The following is a 21,060-nucleotide window of genomic DNA, read 5'->3' as shown; positions in this document are numbered from 1 at the left end:
CACTGTGAACAAAACCAATTTATTGACTTAAACTGTTTTAGCATTACATTAAGTCAAAACTGTAACCCTAAAGTAGGCCTACCTAACCTATTTCTACAAACGAAATGGAAGCCATAGCCTAGAGATAACTACGAAGGTATCAATTTATTTAGGCTCAATCAATTTATCAATTTTTTTGTATTTAGGGCTGGCTATCTGTAAGTAAAATAGGAAAGTTGACCAAATTAGTGCCATAGTACATATTGAAATCATTAATTAATAAGCGGTAACCACATATTAAAATACTGTTTACTGTTTAAGCTTTACTGTGTAGGCCTAATGGTTAAGTTAACAAATACACTGTCACTAAATCTAATTTAAATTTTGTAAAAGTAGTGGTTCTACAATACTCCTTTCGTTCATGTTTTCTGTGTAGGTAAAGAATATAAAAATAAATTGAAGCTTTCGACACAGAGACACAAATCATACACTCACTAAAGAGAGACACATTTTAATTGGCAGCTCACACTCTTTATTTATTTATTACATGCACGGCAAACGCCATTTTACAAGAGAGTTGAGTTGACAAAAATTAAATGTGACTTAAAGTGAAATAGTTATAGTGTGAGCAATAATTAAATATTATAACAAATATGAAATAATATTAAATTATCTTCACTAGTTGTTTACCACAGACGACATCGTGACACCGACCGATGTCGGATGCAGTCGCAGTGCAGTTTTTTTTCGGGTTCGGCGTAAAATGACGCGGGAAGAGGCAAGAGGACAGTTGTTTTTAAGTAGCTCAGACCATAGAGTATAGTGCCTTCCACTCGGAATAGGCCTACTGGCCTACACGTACGAGAGAGAAGAGCTGCTTTGCTCTCGCTTGTCAACAGTGTCTATTCAGGTCTCACACCCGACTTTATGTTTTGCTATTCACTGCTGAAACTTTTACTTTTACTGAAAGTTTTTCCTATTGCTTTCTAAAAACACATCTCGTCTCATTTTTTAAAAAATTTTATGAATTTTTCCTTTAACGAGGGCGCAAATATTGGAATGTTGAGAAGGCGTATCGGCCCACCGGTCCGCCCCTGGCTGCGTTTACATTGGAAGCACGCTTGGGCAAGTTAAATGTTGGCGCACAGTTGCGCAAGCGTGCAGTTGCCGATGGTGTGGTTATACTAGAGCAAAGCAACCAAGAACAAGTGGTCGCCCCCACTAGTCGCAGTAGGATTACATCACATATCAGTCAAAACTGATATGTCAGATGATATGGACATTGTGCTTGAAAATTGAGTGAAATTTGTATTATTAGACTCCGAGTTGGGGGGGGGAACAGGAAACTGTAGGAGTCGATGTAATGTTTGTACGAGACAATAATAGGTTTTTTACATACCTCAGTCAAATAGTCCAATAAATGATATTGCTCAACAGTTTACGTGTTTCGTTGCGAAGACAACATTTTCAAATCTTGCAACTTGTTAAAAACACATTTAAAACATGGACACGAACACAGAAAACATTAATACGGTACGAATACACAATAGACATTTAGATATCGCTAGCATAATACTGATTTGGTAATTGTAATGTTTGCATAATTAATTATTTTATAAAAAACATACCTATACTGACTAAAACAGTATAATTTTAATAAGCCTAGAGGAGCTTAATTTTTACATCAAAGCATTATTACAGGTCTATTTTGATGGAAAAATAAAATTCTATATATTTTGATAAACACGTTAAAATTCATTTGCAAATAGTGTACAGCAATGATAATGCTGTAACTATAAAAAAGTTATAAAAAAGGACAGTATCAATCAACGCCTCGGTATCCATTTTGAACAATTAAACAACTAATTACAACACTTAAATATAAAAAACAACAGTTTTCAGATACACAACCTATGCTAGTTTGTCATTGAATCACAACAAATTGAGGCACGCTTGCTTCAAAAAAAAATTTATTTGTTTCGTGGTTTGAGAGGCGCAAGCTTGTCCCAGCTTGTTAGTGGCAAGCACTGTAACCATGACTGGTCAAGTCACCACCGGTTTCCAGTACCGTAATCTGCTACAATTTTGTTTCAAAGGGCAAGTTTGGCCAAGCGTGTGCCACTATTTGACTTGCCCAAGCGTGCCTCCAATGTAAACGCAGCCTGAAAAGACGCTTGTGAATTTAATCGTTTTCAACTCCTTTTTTTACACAAAAAATCAGTGCAAAGTTTGGGTTCTTAGCAAATGAGGTTCTACTAATTTGTAAGTGCAGGAATGTTGTTTTCTGCTCTGGACCAATCAGAAACAAAAACCTTTTTTGTTCCGTTTTAAACATTTTAAATAACTAAATACTTCTATAGGCTACTACAAAAGTAAAATAACTGATGGTGTTTTTAAGAATCCATTCAAATGAAATTAACAGGCAAGTTTAATGTTGATAGTATTTTTAACTATGAAGAGAAAACTATATAAGAGTACAGTTTTGGCTAAATTAATTTATTGAGGATTTTTTTGAACAGTTCAATTCCTACAAACATACGTTGTCTTTTAAATTACTTACTATATCATCCACAAATTACTCAGTTTAGAATTAATTTGTCAGGAAAAAACAAAGAAAATAGCACCCCACAATTTTAACTAAGCCTACGGGTACGGTACTTGAAGTAGCCTATCATAAACATAAATAGAAACTTCTGTGCAAAATATTTTAGAGAATAACTATGGATAAGTACAATCCTAACCTGATGAAAAGGTAATAACAAATCAAAATTAAGTCTACAATTTTGTGTTTCTCAATAATTATACGGGGAGATAGATAACATGATTGAGATGGCGCCATCTAATGAAAGGTAGGCTATAACTCTATGCAACAAACAAGTCTGTTTTAAGTCCTCAATATACCTAATACATATCCAAAATAAATTTACATCTGCTAAACAAATTTACCAAGGATTAAAGCTCTATCAAAGCAAATTAGCCTATACATATTAAATGTTCAGAATGGACCTCAGTAGGCTATAACAAACATCATTTCCCAAAACTTGTTATGTCCAAACTCTTTTCTGTCAGTGCATAAAGAATATGACCTAAATACTGTTAAATGAAGCATTGACATGTTCTCTATCAGTTGGATTTCCATTTGTTCACATTATGTTACAAAATGTAAAACTAGCTTATATTTAATAACAGCCCCTACAGTTTGTAGATATTTGTTGCATTGTAAGGGTAAGGCAATTTAAGTAATGGATGTGATGTAAACCTTTGTTTAACCAAATCACAACATTCATATATGTCCTCAATTTCACATACTTAAAACAGCCTACCTAATATAAAACACTACCGGTAGTGACAAACTGAATTATTAGTGGCTCCCCGTATATTTAAACTCAGTTAAACTAAACAAAGTTGTTTTTAAGTTGGTGGTTCACATTTTCATAAATTAGGTAATTCTGTAAAGAAATCTTGATCTAACCTCTATAGCCTGACGTCACAAAATAAAATACTCCCAAACTTTTTGAGACTACTGAAAATTTTCTACGTTCATGAGAGGAATTCACATCCTTCAAAAGATTGTAGATGCATAGTAATAATCCATAAAATGGTGCAACATTTGATAAGGCATCTTATGAAACAAAATTTTAGGCTAATTAAGTTTTATTTCTGTTCAAGAAGTGTGTATGAATAAAGACAGACAATTTGACTATTGTAGGCCCAACAGTCGCAATCCAACATCAGGCTGAAACCATTTCTAGACCTTGATACAGAAATATAAATTACCATACTTTCAAAAAATATTTAGCCTAACTTTGTTCATTAACTTGCACGCTCAATGAAAACTCAAGAACCCACTCGGCATTTTTTACTACAAAACTTCAAATTTTAGGCATTTTCAATAAGTTTGAAGTATAGTTTTCAGAACATAAGGTCCGCATAATTTGTTATAAACATGTTTCTTATACTGTTTTAGGTTTAAAATTTGTGTCTTTATTAGCTTTGTCTAAACTGTGTCAACCGCAATGTTTATCCTACATACTGCAGAAGGGTTTGACAGTAGAGAACGGACATTTGCTTCAAACTTTTCTTTTACAAAAGAGAACTCCATAATGTTAGGCTTTGCTTGGAGCCAATATTTATCAAATTCATAAAACAGGTAGCAATAAAATTGATGAAAAGTTCGGATGGAAGTGAAACTCTTTGATACATTGTAAACATGTGTTTTAGCTGTACCATCTTTGAATAAATGGTAGGCCATGCTTGTTAAATTAATGCCTACTATCGCAAAAGCATAACCATACTGTGGATGCAAAGAATGTGATAAAACATGACTTGCCGGTCCTGGAAACTCTTCTGCAAAGTAGAGCAAATTGTCCAAACCAAGTATGCCCATACCTCGGAAATCAGTTTTTGGATCATCACCTTGAAAACCTATATCTTGCCACTGTTTGGATACTCTTGCTTGTAGTGGTTCATCTGGCTTCAAGCGTTTCCATAGTTTCAATAGTTTTTCTTCGTGGTCTTTGTTTTCAGAATCATACATGGTTAGTCTCCAGTTTTCAATTTCTTGAAGTAATTGACGGTAGCCCCAAATATGCTCTACACACCTTCCAAAAGATTTGAGAAACTGGCGGTGTATAGTAGGGTTAATTTTCTTGGCAAACACAACTACATAGACCGACTTTTCAAGTCCAACCTTAAGCATAGGACCACTGAGTTTCCGTTCTTCACTCAGTTTATTCAGATACTGCACCAAGTCTTTAATGTGATCATTCTTAGACAAATTTAAGGACACTTCTACACCATTAGATCTAGGATAACCCACTGGTTCTCCATAGCATATTCTTTGTAACTCACAAAGCTTTGTAGTTTTCCGCAAAAACCACTTGATACAAGGACGAAAAATCCAATACAAATAAGTATAAATTGAATGGAAATAACTCATTTCTCAGATAATTTCACTAAACTTAGTTATTAAATGTGCCGCTGATAACTTACGGAATTATAATTTGTAGGTTATAAACAATAAATAATGTTTGCATTGCACGCACACAACTCGGATAGCCAAGGGTTCACGTTCACGGGTTCACTTTTTCACTACAGTACGATACGAACTACGAATACTACTACGATACTCCGCTCCGACAGAATACAATTGAATCGATCTATCGAGAGTCTGCAATTACACTATCGATATTGAATTGTGTACACTATCGATATCGGATTCGAGATTCGAGTTTGTTGTTGGATCTGATTCTGAGTCTGTGAGTATTGAGTTTTCAATTTCAATCGGATTAAAATCATCTACTCAATCCACCTCTAACAAACTGTAACTGTAAGCCTACGTACAGACAGTAGCATTGACTTTATATCGCAATCGTTAGTTTACGATGTCTTGTCTTTTACCATTTTTCTTTCAACCTCCAGTATCCAAAACACCAATCGCAAATCGCATAGACCAATGATAACGCAAGGGGAAGGTATCATAGCTTCGAAAGCAATAGCACCGAATCATATTTAATAGCTATACATTATTAATATAATTCTAGAGGTTAAATACCTTTTCCTACAGTTACCTAACAATGTACATGTTCTCTCACTGATTTGAGAAAGCAAAGTGGCCAGTTCGATCATCAGTGAGACAATGTTAACATTGTCTCACTCTAATTACTTTGTCTCAATCCAGATTTGCAACGTGAAGGCACGAAATAGTGAGTGCGTAACATGCAGGCAACGTCGTATACGCGCGAAATGCGTTGGCAGCACTGGCTGTAAATCAGCTGGTCAGCTGTTGTACTGTTGTATTTGTCACTTCACATTAAATGTTATATTACGTTATGTTGTGTCATGTTATGTTATATTAAGTTCACTTCTGTGTAAAAATAGGTTATGTTTCTTCACAAATTTATTTGTTTTATGGTAACTGTAGGAAAAGTATAATGTGCAACTCGAGTTCAAAGTACAATTGCCTCACTCGAGAAACCACTTTTCTCACTAGTTGCACAAATAACTATTTAGTTACCACTGTAATCCACTGTCGTCTGGATGGCAACCGGTTTCGATACTCATGGTGTCATTGTCAAGCCTTAAAGACGTGTTGTCGCTCCTAGGGGGTCGTCATAAAGTCTTGAAAACAAATACACGAGACACGCACAAACATATTATATATGTGTGTGTGTGTGTCCGTTAGCGCGACAACTCGAGCAAAAATGATCCGATTTTCATGAAATTTGGTACAAACGTGTAAACCTACGTAGTACGTTTATTCGAACGAGTTCGCGAACCAGCATAATCGGACCACGGGAACAGGGGTTTATGCTGGGTTTTATGGGGTAAAATGGGGGTTTCTAATTTTTTAACTCTAAAAACAAAAAAAATGCAATTTCTTTTTAAACCATTTTGTAGAGCTTAAAAAATAAATTTAGTATATTGAAGCGCTTTTGTATGCCTAACGGTCACAGAGAAGAGTAAAAAAGCGCAATATAAAATTCCCATGTTATTCTTATGGAGAAATGAAAACTGTTGTAGTTGACTTGTTTATGGATATGTTGATAAAATTTGACAAATTTATTTATTTCCTATACTATTGACGTATGGTAAAAAAACACTTTTTATCTTCCCCGTAGCAGCAAAACTAAGCACTTGTTAAATCTAATGTTATTAAAATTGGGAATAGATATTTCTTATTTAAGGAAGTATTATTAGTAAAATTTGAATCAGACAAATTGAAATTCACTTGGTCTACAGGTTTGCTGCGGCGGGGTATTATTTGTGTTGCTGGATGTGGTATTAGTGCTGGGAGGGTGTGATTTATCTTTACGTTTCCAAAAATTGTGTTAAAGTTTAAAGTACATTTGTTTTACTTGTTGTATACTTGAAGTTTCCGTCCGTAGTCCAAAATTGGACGAATGAGAAAGTTCAGGGCTAAGACTCCTACTGCAAAACTTATTTTCAGTCTGGAGGTGTTATGAGTTAAGTTATTGGTCTAGTACTGTTTTCATAGCTTTTTGAAAACATAATCGACACAATTAAATTTTCAGATGTTGCCGTTCAGTCCAAATGTGGGGGCCAGTCTCTTCCTTGCCAAATAGAAACTTTCAGATAAGAACAATAACACGTCCAAGTGCTGACAACGTCTAGAAAATACATTTACCTTCAAGAAATCAGAATCGTTTATTGCCGAAGGCATTACAAATTTGTATAGGCCATCGTCAGGCACAATTTTATTAATAATTCGGTTTCGGTTAAAATATCTAATTGAAGACGTTAAAAGTCGTAATAAATAATTTTGTTAGCATCTGCACGGTCTGAGAAAAGATACCTCTTGTCGCACAATGTTATTTCGCCATAACGACCAGAGGTCCCATTTCTAATATTCACTTTAGGTTATTCTAAACAGACTTTAGTCCAAAAAATGAATTGGCCTGCATTCTCTAGATGAAATTTAGAGAACTGCAACAAAGTTCAGTTTACGGAGAACGAAATATCTCACAAATTGTGCGGTCCCGACAAGAGGTACCTTTTCTTATCTTATGGAGAAATAACATATGGCCAACAAGAGATCCCTTTTCTGAAATGCAATTTTTACGACATGCTTCAATAAAACAATTATTTAAATGAAAACTACCGGCCGGGAGTTAAGACAAAAATTTGTTTTGCCTCGAAAGAGGACATTATAAGCTTTCTTTTGATACAAAAATCGTTTCTTAAATAAAAAAAAAACTGTTTTTACGCGTATTTGAAATTTTCAAAATGATTTTTCTCAAAGTGACCCTTTTCTATAACAAAATTTCAAAGTCCCATAACTTAAGTAAATCGGTCCCGGGTCCCAGGCTTACCATGAGATCTATACGTTAATAGCTTCTTCTCTACATGGGAAATTCGCTAAAACTAGAATAAACATTGGAATTAAAATATATATATTTTTTTAGGTGTTGCCTTCCGGATTACTCAACAATATAATTCTAGAGGTTACATACCTTAGGTCTACAGTCTGTACCTACACCCTGAACCCGCAGCCGCACCGTAAAAATTAGTGTTCTTTTATGGCCATACTGTGTTATTTATTTGTTAAATATATATATATTCAATTCAATTCAAACAATTGTATTCATGCAATTCTTAAATTAAATACATAATCCCATGTGCCATGCAAAGCACGCGCGGGATGAAAAACACATTTTTATTACTACATTTCATTTTCTTGTTTGTGACAGCAAACAGTTCATTTTTCCTTCTTTGTCACTTTAACAGAATAGTTAGTAGACATTTCCTATTGCAACAGTTTTAATCATATAAATAACACTTATGTTATAAATAAACAAATTAGAATAATTTAATAAGAACACGGTTTTTAGAAAGACAATAAATTCTACATGCAAATATAAATAGTTATTTATCTAAAACAAATATGCAAAGAAACATATTTATTTTATGTTTCTTGAAAAACATAAAATAAATAAAAAATAATTGTAATTTCGTATATATATATATATATATATGTGTGTGTGTGTGTGTGTGCGTGTGTGTGTGTGTGTGTGTGTGTGTGTGTGTGAATTTGAACGGAAGGACCTTCCGTTCCTGGTGTTTTTGGCCTCTGGGGACCTCAAAACGAAAAAGTAAATCGGTCCCGGGTCTAGGTCTTACAATGAGACCTGCGGTAATAGCTTATTCCCTATGGGAAATTCAATAATGAATCATGTGTAGTAATATCTATGTAGACAAAAGACAAAAGTAAAGATCAACCAAAACAAGGGAGTATGTTTTATTTATGATAAAAGTGTAACCATGTGACTGACAAACAAAATGTCTGTTCGTCTGTTGTAGAATGTAGATAACAAAATCAACAAAATAAAGCAACCAAAATGACAACGAATAATGTTAAATCTGAAACCGCGCGGCTGCATTGTTCGTACTACCTTGTACACCCTCAAAAGCCCGCCAATTTTGCTAACATAAAAAAAAGAAATATTTTGTTAGTTGTTGGTAATATTGGTAATATTTGTATCAATTATTTTATTATGTTAAATCTTAATGCTTTATCTGCTTACTGTTTAGTTGCTAATCTTGGAAGTTCTACAAAACAAACTAAAGTTGAAAAGGTGTACCTATTATTGTTTATTAATTAATCTTACATCTTACCCAATAATTTAATAGGCTACTATTGTGCTGAGCATTATGTGCATGTGATTCTAGGCCTATGTGTAGAAGTAGAAAGCTAGATCAAATCCTACAGTAATATCCTAGAAAAAAAAAAAAAAAATTGAAACCATTTTACCCTACATAAGGATGCTTGGCTAATAAAAATGGAAAGGCCTAAAGAAACAACCACAACAAACAATAAACAATTGCCAGCCTGGATGGTAAGGTTAAAAAAAATAGACCTAAGACCTATACATTTTAATTCTTTGGTTAATCTACTAGTATTTAAGTTATAACCTTAGAGTGTCACAAACTCTACTGTCATTGATTAAGTAGGCTGATATTTACCTGAGGTGCCACTCACAGAGTCCACAAGCCTTTTAAACTTCCATCTGAGTCTGAGCCGGCAGTCCTTTCCATAGTTTTTCTGTTGTATTCTTCCACCATCTCTGCCATGTGTCAACTATCAGCAGCACACCTGAGGTTAACTTACAAATGAGATGATGCCAGGCCCACTTTTATAAACGGGCAGACTGGGCCCAGGGGCGCCGGAGGTTTGGGGGCGCGCACGGGGGATTCTGTCTCCCGAGCACCGAGTCTCCCGAGCGCCGAGTCTCCTGAGCGCCGAATCTCCCGAGCGCCGCATCTCTCCAGCGCCAAGCAGACTATCTGGCATAATCTAACAGTTTTTCCAGACGAATTGGAATTCACAAATGCAATGAACTGCGGTAAAGGCGTGTGCCCAATTGAGTATTGTAGAAAATCAGAGCAGAATGAAGTTAATTTTACATACATTTTAATGATATGATACAATTTGAATTCTAAATTAACATTTAATGAATATTTTTTAATTCAGCTTACCGACTTTCGTACTTTTGAGATGTTCGCACTTAATCTTGAATGATTAACCTAACCTTTACTGCTTCACAGATTAAACTCATTTATACGATTTTAAAATATAAGGTATAGCACTTCTGCATTACTGAGCAGAACCTTTGGTAATTTATGGCCTTGGCGCTGGAGATACTCCATTTGCCTTCGGCGCTCGGGACACTTGGCGCTTGGGAGACGCAACGCGCATCGGGTGCCCCCCCACCACCGCCCGCCTGCACTAGGAAAAAATGGGGCGCTGCTTTTGGGTTTGCCCAGGGCTCCACTGACCCTTAACGCGGCCCTGGATGATGCTGTGTAATACAACCCATAAATTTCTGTTTCCGTGTTTCTAGGTCAGGTAGACAACACTCTTAACCACTAAGCAGGGCTGTCCCTAGGGTTGGAGGCGCCCGGAGCAAACGTGGTCGTGGTGCCACCTCCCCCCCAACAGTAATAGTCGCATTCGCATATTTTAATACTATGTTAATACAAATAGCCACTGCGCAGCGCCCCCTCAGCTACAGCGCCCCCCCCCCCTTCAGACGGCCCTGCCACTAAGCCACTAGTCACTATGCTAGCAGATCTGATACATAACTTAGCCCAATGCTTCTATTCTTTGTTATTATCATGACCTGTCCAACTCCTTATGCAAAGGACTACTGATTGAGAAATCATGTATGTATGTATGCTGGTGAGGCAATCACACAGACAGATATTCTATCCCTCTCATAGAATCAGGCAAAGTCTTGTCTTTCAGTCAATAGTGTCTGTTAGGATTATATGTTTAGTTTCCTTCCTGTAAACCGAAGTCCGAAACCATAGCTGTATAAAACATAAAAACTTTAAACTTGTAAATAGGCCTAACTGTGCACAAACATGTAGCCTAACTTAAATGACATCTTTTTTTGGCTATTATGACTAGACCAATTGTAGCTGAACGTGGCATTGGTTTCAAATTTGAACTGGTTTGCTTGTTTGTGACTGGATACGGACAGCTCTTTTGATTCACAATACTTAACTCACTGACATGAACTTTCTTCTTGATTTGCTCTATTCTGTGATAGACAAAAGAATAGGCTACCCGCTGTAGGCTATTGGCCTACTTACCTGGTTTGTGAATTATCTAAATAACAGAAAATTATCTTTAATCTATGTTTATTTTTTATTTTTGGTTTGTATATGCCACAGTCCTTAGAACAATGTTGCAAGGTTTTTGTCCAAAGTGATTAGTAGGGTTAGTAGGTTAGACACACCCTGTGAGAAATTCCTTTTCTTTGAACTTACCGGTACTTTTCCTTTCTCTTAATCAGTCCTCCATTTGCCCACCATGCTCACTAGTGTTTGTTTATTTTTATTTTTCACTTTTGAATTTATTTATATATTAAATTAATGTTAATCAGGTAATATAATTTAGTTTTAATTTTACTGTCTAAAAAGTCTCGTTCATAAATATAGTACCTACCAAACCGAAAAATGATTTACTGACACTTGCTCCAAACAACTCTCACATGATTGGCTTCGCTTGATATTCTTGTGATATTTGCTACTTTGTTCTATTTTGCCTCACAAATCAAACTTGAGCTTGCATCGGAAAAAGCCGCTTACAGTTCTAGTAGCCTAATTATTATTCAAGGCCTACTATTATGTTGGATGATTGATTTTACTATTCAGTTCCATATTCAGGGCCCCTAGATTACTATATAATGACAATATAATGGTATCATTTACCTCGTCTTGTAATTCAGCTTGTACCGGTAGAGATCAGTTGTAAAATACATTCAACATAACTGACTCACAAACACAAATTAGGCCTAATAAACAATTTTTTTTCGTCTGACAGTTATGTTGTATCTGTTTTTGTTACTCTAACAGCTGATGATTTACACGACTAGGTAAATTATATTATCTTATGTATTGCCATAACTATTCAGGCTGAGATGTTATGGGTGTATTTTGTTGATGAAGGTCTGAATGATTGGTTTGCTAGTTAGAAACTGTATGCATAAATACTTTAAGGGCCGACCTAAGGGCAAATTATATCCAATGTAAGTTGCTATTTTTATACTCCCACCTCCGAAAACCTATCCCCATATTTTCTCTATGCGGTCCAGGGTACAACTCATTTCGTTCACTGATTTACTCATTCCATAATATGTTTGAGCATTATTTGATCCTCGGCGATTTGAAAGAACCTGGGTGAACTTCTGTTACTTACACCATGTGTTTTGTATTCCAAGACCGCTTATCAAGGTTTACATTAGAGCAGCGGCTCACAAACTTTTTGTTCTGGCAAACTTTTTGGTGTCTATAATTATTTACCTATTATTATAAATTTATTAATATTCTCATGTATACTCGGAAACATACAGTAAAACCTCACTAACTCAACAGACAAGGCACACATAAAAAAAAATATATATGTAAAATGTAGCCTGTTATGTATTTATTTATATAAACCCGTTAAAAATTGCAATTTCTGGATAACTCTACAACCTCTGGGTCGAAAATTGACAAGTAGGTGAGGATTTACTGCATAACTACATTAAATGAAAACTGAGAATGATGTATTGAAAGTACACAGTAGGGGTTCTAGTTCAATACAATATTGCTTGAGAAACTTTAACTGATCTAAAACTGAAATTTAGGCCTACTATTTATAAGAGACTTTATAAATAAATAAAAATCTTTTATTTTAACACGCAAAGTTAAGGTCACATTCTTACACTTAACATTTACATATATATCAGGCCTGTTTTTGATCCTGTCAGCGCCCTAGGCACAACTAACAGTAGCGCCCCTTTGCAATATATATAAAACAGGGTGTCCACCAACCAGGAAATCCGGGAATCATGCGGGAGTTTTTTGAACCGGGAATTATGTCTGAATTTTGTATTTCTACCTAGAGTTTTCAATTTATCGTGATCGCACATGACAACATCAGTGATGTTTCCGTGACCGCGGGAGACGATAATATGTCTACACACGGCCGTGAGGGATGATCAGAATATTACCACGATCACGGAAGACAATGATAATGTCCACACGACCGCGGGAAACAGCAAGAATTTTGCCACGATTGCAGAAGACGATGATGATCTCCACACAACTGCGGGACATGATTAACATTTTGCCGCAATCGCGGGAGATGATTTCCATGTATTCACGACCATGGGAGACTGTTACGATGTCTACAGGACCGCGGGAGATACAATAATGATTTTTACACGGCCGTGAGGGATGATCAGAATTATGCCACGATCGCGCAAGACGATGATAATGTCCAAATGACCGTGGGAAAAATGTTGCCTCATTCTTGGAAGACAATGATTACCATTTTTCCGCAATCGCGGGAGACGATTACAATGTCTTCATGACTACGGGAGACGATTACGATGTCTTCACGACTACGGGAGACGATTACGATGTCTACAGGACCACGGGAGATACGATAATGATTTATACACGGCCGTGAGGGATGATCAGATATTGCCGCGATCACGGAAAACGATGATAATGGCCAAACGGTCGCGGGAAAAAGTCGGAACTTTGCCTAATTTGCGGAAGAGGATGATGATCCCCACAAGACCGAGGGAGATAATTACCATTTTGCCACAATCGCGGGAGGCGATTACTTTGTCCACAAGACCGCAGGGAACGGTATAATGATGTCTTCACGGCCGCGAAGGGTGGTCAGAATTTGACCGCGATCGCGCAAGACGAGGATAATGTCCTCACGACCGCGGGAAGAAGATCAGAATTTTCCCTCATTCACGGTAGACGATGATAATTTCCTCACGACCGCTGGATATGCTTATGTATTGCCTCGATCATGGAAGACGATAATTATGTCTAAACGACCCGACCACGGAAAATAGTAAGAATCTTGCCGCAAACGCGGAAGACTATTACGATGTCTACACGGCCGCGAGGGATTATCAGAAGTTTACCGTGATCGCATGCAAACACCAATTTTTTTTATTTACCAAATTGTTGGCGCCCCCCAAAAAAGCCAATTGCCTCGCGCCCTAGGCACGTGCCTACCGTGCCTATTCGGTAAATCGGCCCTGATATATATTTATATATATATAATTGAAAACATTATTTACACAAACATTTTTTTTAAATACCGTAATTTAAACAAATTATCGAACAAAACCACTCATGAGTGTATCAGTACAATCAGTCACTCAGTCAGAAATTGCGCAAACGCCAAAACAGTCCAATGAAGCACCAGCCGAGGTCATTCGCTCGAAGTACAATTTTTGAGTGCTGCCACAAACCAGGGACGACTATCAAACTTTTTAGGATAGAGGTAGATTGTTTTTTAAAGAAACAAAGAGGCAGTTACAAAAAAAGCCCTGTCATATAAGGATGACTAGGATGATATTAGGATGAGCTCAGTACTCCTAGGATGGAGTATGCACAGTGTGAAAGATGCAGTGCGTGAATTCCTCAAACTACCTTAGGCTACAAAGCTAAAGCCACTTTCAAAATATTTTGTCAATCTATTTGTTTAAATTGAAAATGTTATTAAAGTGGTTTTTACTCCTGGTAACCTCTCATCATTGAACTTTAACATTTTTTATTCAATGTAGAAAGGTGTGAAGTATCTTAAATCAAAATCAAATCGCATGAAATAATTCTGTGAGCGTTGCAGCACACCAGCAAGATTTACAGCTATTTAATTGATCACAGAGTTGCAGTTATTGAAGTGGGGAAATATAAGTGATTTGACAAGGTGGAGCTTTATGTGCAATTGCAAGAGAGTTTGACGAGAAAACCTTTTATTGCGAATTTCAATCACTTCATCTCCTCAAGTGAGTGTAGTGTTGAGAGTCAGTCCTAGGTTTTTCACTCTGCCACACTATGGTAGTTCAGTTCAGTTATTCTGGCAGATTATGATGGGTTTGGTTTTGTCGTGATTGATTTTAAGTCCATGTTTTTCATTTCATTCAATGATTTGACCAATGTCTTCGTTAATGTTTGAAACACCATCCCTAATGTTATTGGAATTGAAGTAATAGTAAATTTGTAGGTTGTCAGCGTACATGTGGTACTTACAGTTCGAGTGAGAACAACTACTGTGCCTATGTCATTTATTCATACATTACAAATAGTAGGTAGAGGCCCAAAGGATTGGCCCTTGAGGCACACCACATGTAACTGTCTCCCAGTCTGATCTCGAGTTATCAACCAGATTTTACAGATATGATCATAGCCATTTAAGAACACTAATAGAAAACCCTATTGCTTTTAATTCTTGCACCAATAGTCTGTGATTTACACAATCGAATGCTTCAGAAAAATCAAATAAGGTCAGAATCGTACCCTGACGACGTTCCATTGAGAGTCTAATGTCATATAATGTATCTAACTCGAACAAGTGCTGTTTCTGTACTGTTGCCCTTGTAAATAACCAGATTGATAGTGAGAGAGGTTGTTATTGTCAGACAAAATGTCTGTAACTTGACAGTGTACGATTCTTATAAGGCTTTTAGATAAAGCGGGCAAAATCCTGATCGCCCTGAAATCCAGACAGGATGATGTGCTACGACCTTATTTAATGGACGAATGAGGGCAGACTTCCAAGAAGAAGGAAATGATCTTTGCCTCAAAGACTTGTTGAAAATGTGAGTAATAGTTGGAAGAATCATATCTCGATATCTCTGATGAATCGTAATGGTATACCCTCAGATCCTACCTACATCATTGCTACGAATCCAGCAAATAGCCTTTAAAACATCAGATAGTATAACAGGATTGAAAGAAATCTTTGTTTGTTCCAACCCTTGGTCCAATGACTTAACCAGCTCATTAACTAAACTTGTAAGTTGATTCTTTGACTATAGGCTATGAAGAAGAAAAATGTATTTAATTCATTAAGAGATATATAGACTGGTTGTGTATCACACTGGATGACTGATTTTTATCTTCAAAAAGCTTGTGAATGTATCTTAATTTTGAGTTTCTCAGCAGTTGTTTTACTCTATTACTTAGACGGTGATACTGATCCAATTCAATTTGGTCTCGGGAATGCCTTGCTCTCCGTTAAAGAGTCACATCTGGCCATCAAAGAGGGGATTTCAGTCTTCATCCATCGCACAGGCTGAATTTTGTTTAAGTTTTTGTGATTAGGTTCATGTTTATCAAGGAGATCATTTATGGTACCATATTAAGTTAATTAACGATTTAATCAACAGAGGAAAGATTTTCAAAGGTGTGCCACGGTATTTGCAGTACGTCTAAGATAAACTGTTCCTCATTCATAGTCTTCAATTCCCTAGACTTAACACATTTTGTCTTGAGTTTACTGTAGGAGACAACAGACAACTTATTAGGTCAAGGAGTCTGTCAGACTCGGCAGCATGATGCGTAGGTTTAAGTGGGATACATAAGTTGCATGAATCAAATAATGTAATCAGATGTCAGTATTCATAGTTTTTTTTGTCAATAAATTTGTCACCCATGATCAAACATGAAATAAACATTAAGTGCAAGACTGCATTCTCGAAGCTGTCCAATTCTAGAAGGGCGATAACACACAAACTAATGTCAATGAATAAGAATTCTTGCTTTGCCAAGCACTCTGAAGTCGAGGAGTGAACAGATGAACATTTTAGCCCCTCCCTGATGTATACATCGCATCTAATTTACCCTGCTATCCCATCCGGCCATTTTGAAGCAGAATATAACCAGGAAGGGACACCTTGATTGATAGGATACTTGGCTTCAGCCAGGACTCAGAAACGGCAATCAAATCAAAATCTCCATGTCAAAAATCTCACACGGACCATCAATATGAACACGCAATGACTGATATAAGGTGTGTTTTCACCTTTAGCTTCTTGGAGTAAAGAAATAAGGAATGAGAGACATAGTCAGCAGTAGATAGTGGGTGCTGGGGGAGGGTGATAGGAGTGATAAGCCGGCCGGTTTGACTAGCACTATTTGGAAGCGAACTCGCTATCCCGGGTCCACCATGAAAGTCACTCCCGGGCGCAAGTGCGTTATGAAATTTCTGACTTATTCACACACACATTCACTTATAAATTTGCACATTTACAACAATAAATAAATGAAAAGAAATATTTAACTAAAAACATAATTGAAAATAAATGTAATTACTTCATGCGTACATTGCATTTGGCTCAGCAAATAAGACAACTTTAAGCTATTTATTTTGTTACTTTAGTATTAAAAAGAAAATTTAAGATTTACAATCAAAAGCATATGTATTAATCAATAATGAAAACAAATCAATTATAAACACCCTGGTTTTAACTTAAACTATCCTAAAAAATAAGCAATAAAACTAAACTGTTTTCAAAAAATAAATTAAGATAAATGGCAAAAGCAAGAACATGTTTCCAATATTTTACATGTGATAATAGATTTCTACTTTAGACATAAGGTGACCATTTGTATGCTGCAAAACAAATCTTGTATGCTGTTAACCTATCTTGTATGCTCTTCAGACCGCAATGTAAAACCTGTGAAAAATCCCCAGTTGTTACGAACACATATATCCAGTATTCAAGAAAACCCAAAGAATTTTCAATATTTTAAAGTGGAACTAAAACTCTTGCTGATAGAGAACACTTGTAGGATTCCGTGTAAAGAATCCTTTAAAAACACCAAGAAAGTGTGAAAAAGTCATGGAAGAAGAAGAAGAAAAATTACAAAGAAAACGATTGGAAGAAGTCAAGAGGGCAGAACTAAAGAGAAAGGAAAGAAATTTAAAACAGAAAGCATTCGAGAAATTGAGGAAAAATTTGAGTGTAAGAATGAAACCGAAAAATCCCAAGAAGTATTTAAGACTGTGGAAAGCTCAAACTAAGAAACCCAAAAATATGAGAGCTGATTTTCCTATGTTACATCAGTTATCAGTTGAAGAACATTTGCGACTGTGGGGCAAAATGAAATCCATCCCTACTACTGGTGTTTGTCAACGAGCCAAAGATAGAAAAAATTTAGATAATATTGTTTCTCATATATTGAAATATGGCGTCAATGATGCTTGCAGTTACATTGGCCAAGAGTTGGCAGAACTTTTAGCTAAATCTGCCGCTAAAACCATGGACATGGGATCCGTTCGTCCAGTGTTCTGGAAATTAGCTATGTCACTACCCTGGATAGACAGATCTTCCAATTATTCAATATTCAATCAAAAGATGAGAAGATGTTGTAGAGAAACCTTTTACAGTAAGACTGATGCTCAGCTAGGTTCTGTAGAGTCTGTTATAACCTCACTACAGATTCCTGTTCATATAACTGTTCATGTATCGGATGATTTACAGTCTTCCTGTAACTTGCAAGGAATGGACGCATTGGTTTTTGTAGTACCAGATGGATTTGAATCAGAAAAATCTTGCTTGGACAGACTTCGATGCTTAGTGACCAAACAGGCTAGAGGTAGTGAACTCTCTGTATCGGTTATGAGTATTAGTGGCAGTAAATTTAACTCAGTGTTGAATATGGAACTAGAAGAACTCCAACAGCAAGGTCATGTTGCCTATTTTTCAGTGAATGAGTGGACTACTTCAAGCTGTCTTTTGAAAAATCTGACTTTTTTGACAAAACATGTAAGTGTAGCAAAAGATATTTGTGTAAGACCTCTTGCAACTTTGGTCAGAGAGGCTGTTGAAGACTTCATTTACAGTGTGGACTCTAGTCAAGTGTGGTGTCCGTCACTAAAGGATGTTCTTAAAAACCCCAACATAGTTGTAAATGTATATAATACATTCTTGACTAAACTGGAAGAACTGCTGTTAAATATGGAACTTGAAAAATACTTCCATTTAGCAGAGGAATTTCAATCACACATTCTTCCAAGTGAGTTTGGTGGTCCAGAACTGATGTGTGGCAAGCAGTTTGACAACCGATATAAATCTCAGATATCTGATACAATCAAATCCCTCAAACTCCCAGAACTGAATGGATTGCCTGCTGAAATGGACCTGATAGAATTTAACACTCTGGCTAATCTTGTAAAAACTTATTGCATTGCCCAACTAGAAGATACAGAAGTGTTTAAGGACGTTATTAGAAAGCTAGCGTATAAAGATTCTCATCCTCTGAACTTAAGGAATAGTTCCTGGCTGCACATAATTAGATTATTCACAGAATCTAGATTTAGTCAAGTATTCCTTGCAAAAAATGAGGAAAAGAAAATGTATGTCATTTACAACAAACGTGATCTTCAACTGATGATCAATAATCAGTGGTGGTATAGAATGACAATTGAAGTGAATACAGGCAAATAAATGTAAACATATAGTGTTTGTGTAAAGTTTTTAAACTTTTGTTATAAATATTGTTTGTAAACATGTTGTTTGTAGTAAACTGACAATTATCGTTTGTAAATACTGTGGTAAGACTTTGAATTCTGTCATGGTTATAAGTGTTTTTTTATCTTAATCTTGTTGAGTTGAAGATGTTCTTCAGAGCAATTTATTACTTTTAACTGAGCTAAAGGAGTTAAAACTTTAAAAATTTTCAGGTTTTTTACAGGACTAGTGTTTATTTATTGTAACCATTATCGTAACCATTATCAATGTCCGGTTGCTGTGCTTCAACCAATACATAGTATGTTCCAAATCCAAATATTTTATTGGAAATTGATGAATCATAATTTGTAAACCACATTAAATTCATGAGAAACAGCCTACTTCTTGAGGCTGACATATTTTATTTTCATGACATTTACTTAAGAAATTTATTTGAACTCATTTTCTTTTCTTTTGAAATATAATCTTGTCTTAAAGTTAAAACCTAAAACTATTAGTTTGAGCTTGGAGTAAAAAATATCTGCAGGGTTGTGTTATTTATCTATAGTAGAACTCCAACTATCCGAATTCCAACCATACAAATCATTGTTTATCTGAATCACTTATAGAAATAATTTTAAAAAAATTTAAAATAAATAATTTAAAAATAATTGAAAAAAAACTTTAACTCCATTAATGAGAATTGTTAAAAAGCTTGGCTTGACTCTGCCTATTTCCTGTAAAATACCCCACATCTCTGTAAAAATCCAATTATCGAATTGTTTACCATCCGAATGTGGTATGGTTTCAATTGATTCTTTGGAGTTCTACTGTGTTTTAAACTGGTTGCTTTCACTCAGTTGTATGTTTTACTTAAGATTGATTTACTGTACACAGAATCCAATTGTTATTTTAAGATTAGTAAGGCATATCGTGTTAAGCTGTGTACATCTTTTGATTTGCAATTCTTATATATTATGTAGGCCTACTGGTAAATTTCTTATCACTCAATACTAAAATATTAAAGCTAAACATAGCCTCCTTGTGTAGCTTTAACTACAAATGTTGAACGGAAATTTGACCAAAGCTTCATTGGACTTTTAGATTTCAATTATATGCCTATAACATGTTTACCAAAATTTGAATAATCATGTAATAAAAAGCCACTGTAGAGACAAAACTCAGATTAAGCCTTAGACTGTCATACAAAAAATGTATACACATTTCTATGTCTTTTGTAAAAGTTAAGATAATTACATTAGTTGGTATCTTAGTGGTATATGTATATCATGTTGGATTTATGCCTTAGTTAAATCTGCTGGAAGACAGCTAGTTATGTCACAAGTGCCCTATTATAAGTTAGTGTTTTGTACCCTATTGTTAACCTAATAAATTTCTTTGTATCTCATATGTTTTTTTAATTTGTCCTTTCAATACTACTAGTGTCCCTGTTGCTCAAATTCAAGCAATTGCTAAGTATTACAGGCGTTATTTTAAAATGAAAAGCAGTCATAATTTCTGATGAATTTAAAAGATTCGACTCAAGTATTAAGGAAATACTCAAGATGTACGTCTAACAGATCGATATAATCAACATTTCTTGTAAATATCTTATCATTTTACAAAAGCTGATCTTTTTTTAGTGTTTTCTACAAATAGCCTTACTCTTAGCCGCATTAGATTGTCCATAATAACGATTATAAATTTTAAAAAAAACATGATTTCTATTTCTTCTCCTTGGTGGTGTTCTATGAATTTCCTATGTTACCATAGTTTGCAAATCGGCTCTTTCAATGATTACTAAGAA

At 35.5% G+C, this 21,060-nt stretch overlaps 2 protein-coding genes across 2 annotated transcripts in view; one reads left to right on the top strand and one right to left on the bottom strand.

Annotated features, from left to right (window-relative positions):
• Positions 1–2,372: 2,372 nt before the first annotated feature.
• Positions 2,373–5,009, bottom strand: LOC128998238 (ELMO domain-containing protein 2-like). The gene has a single exon (XM_054424285.1). It carries the CDS (start codon positions 4,916–4,918, stop codon positions 3,977–3,979), a length of 942 nt encoding a protein of 313 aa, XP_054280260.1. The 5' UTR covers positions 4,919–5,009; the 3' UTR covers positions 2,373–3,976.
• A 4,011-nt stretch (positions 5,010–9,020) lies between these two features.
• LOC128999108 (3'-5' exonuclease-like) overlaps positions 9,021–21,060 on the top strand; it is a 39,151-nt gene continuing 27,111 nt past the window's right edge. The window contains exon 1 of the mRNA XM_054425468.1: positions 9,021–9,335. Coding sequence (XP_054281443.1) covers positions 9,279–9,335 — 57 coding nt within the window. The 5' untranslated portion in view covers positions 9,021–9,278. The remainder of the gene's footprint in view (positions 9,336–21,060) is intronic.

The sequence above is a fragment of the Macrosteles quadrilineatus genome, unplaced genomic scaffold (genome assembly GCF_028750875.1).
Source record: "Macrosteles quadrilineatus isolate MER2022 unplaced genomic scaffold, UCM_ALF_1.0 Scaffold_7__1_contigs__length_78375512, whole genome shotgun sequence".
In the NCBI taxonomy this organism is placed as follows: Eukaryota; Metazoa; Arthropoda; class Insecta; order Hemiptera; family Cicadellidae; genus Macrosteles; species Macrosteles quadrilineatus.
This window is presented reverse-complemented; position numbering and strand designations above follow the sequence as displayed.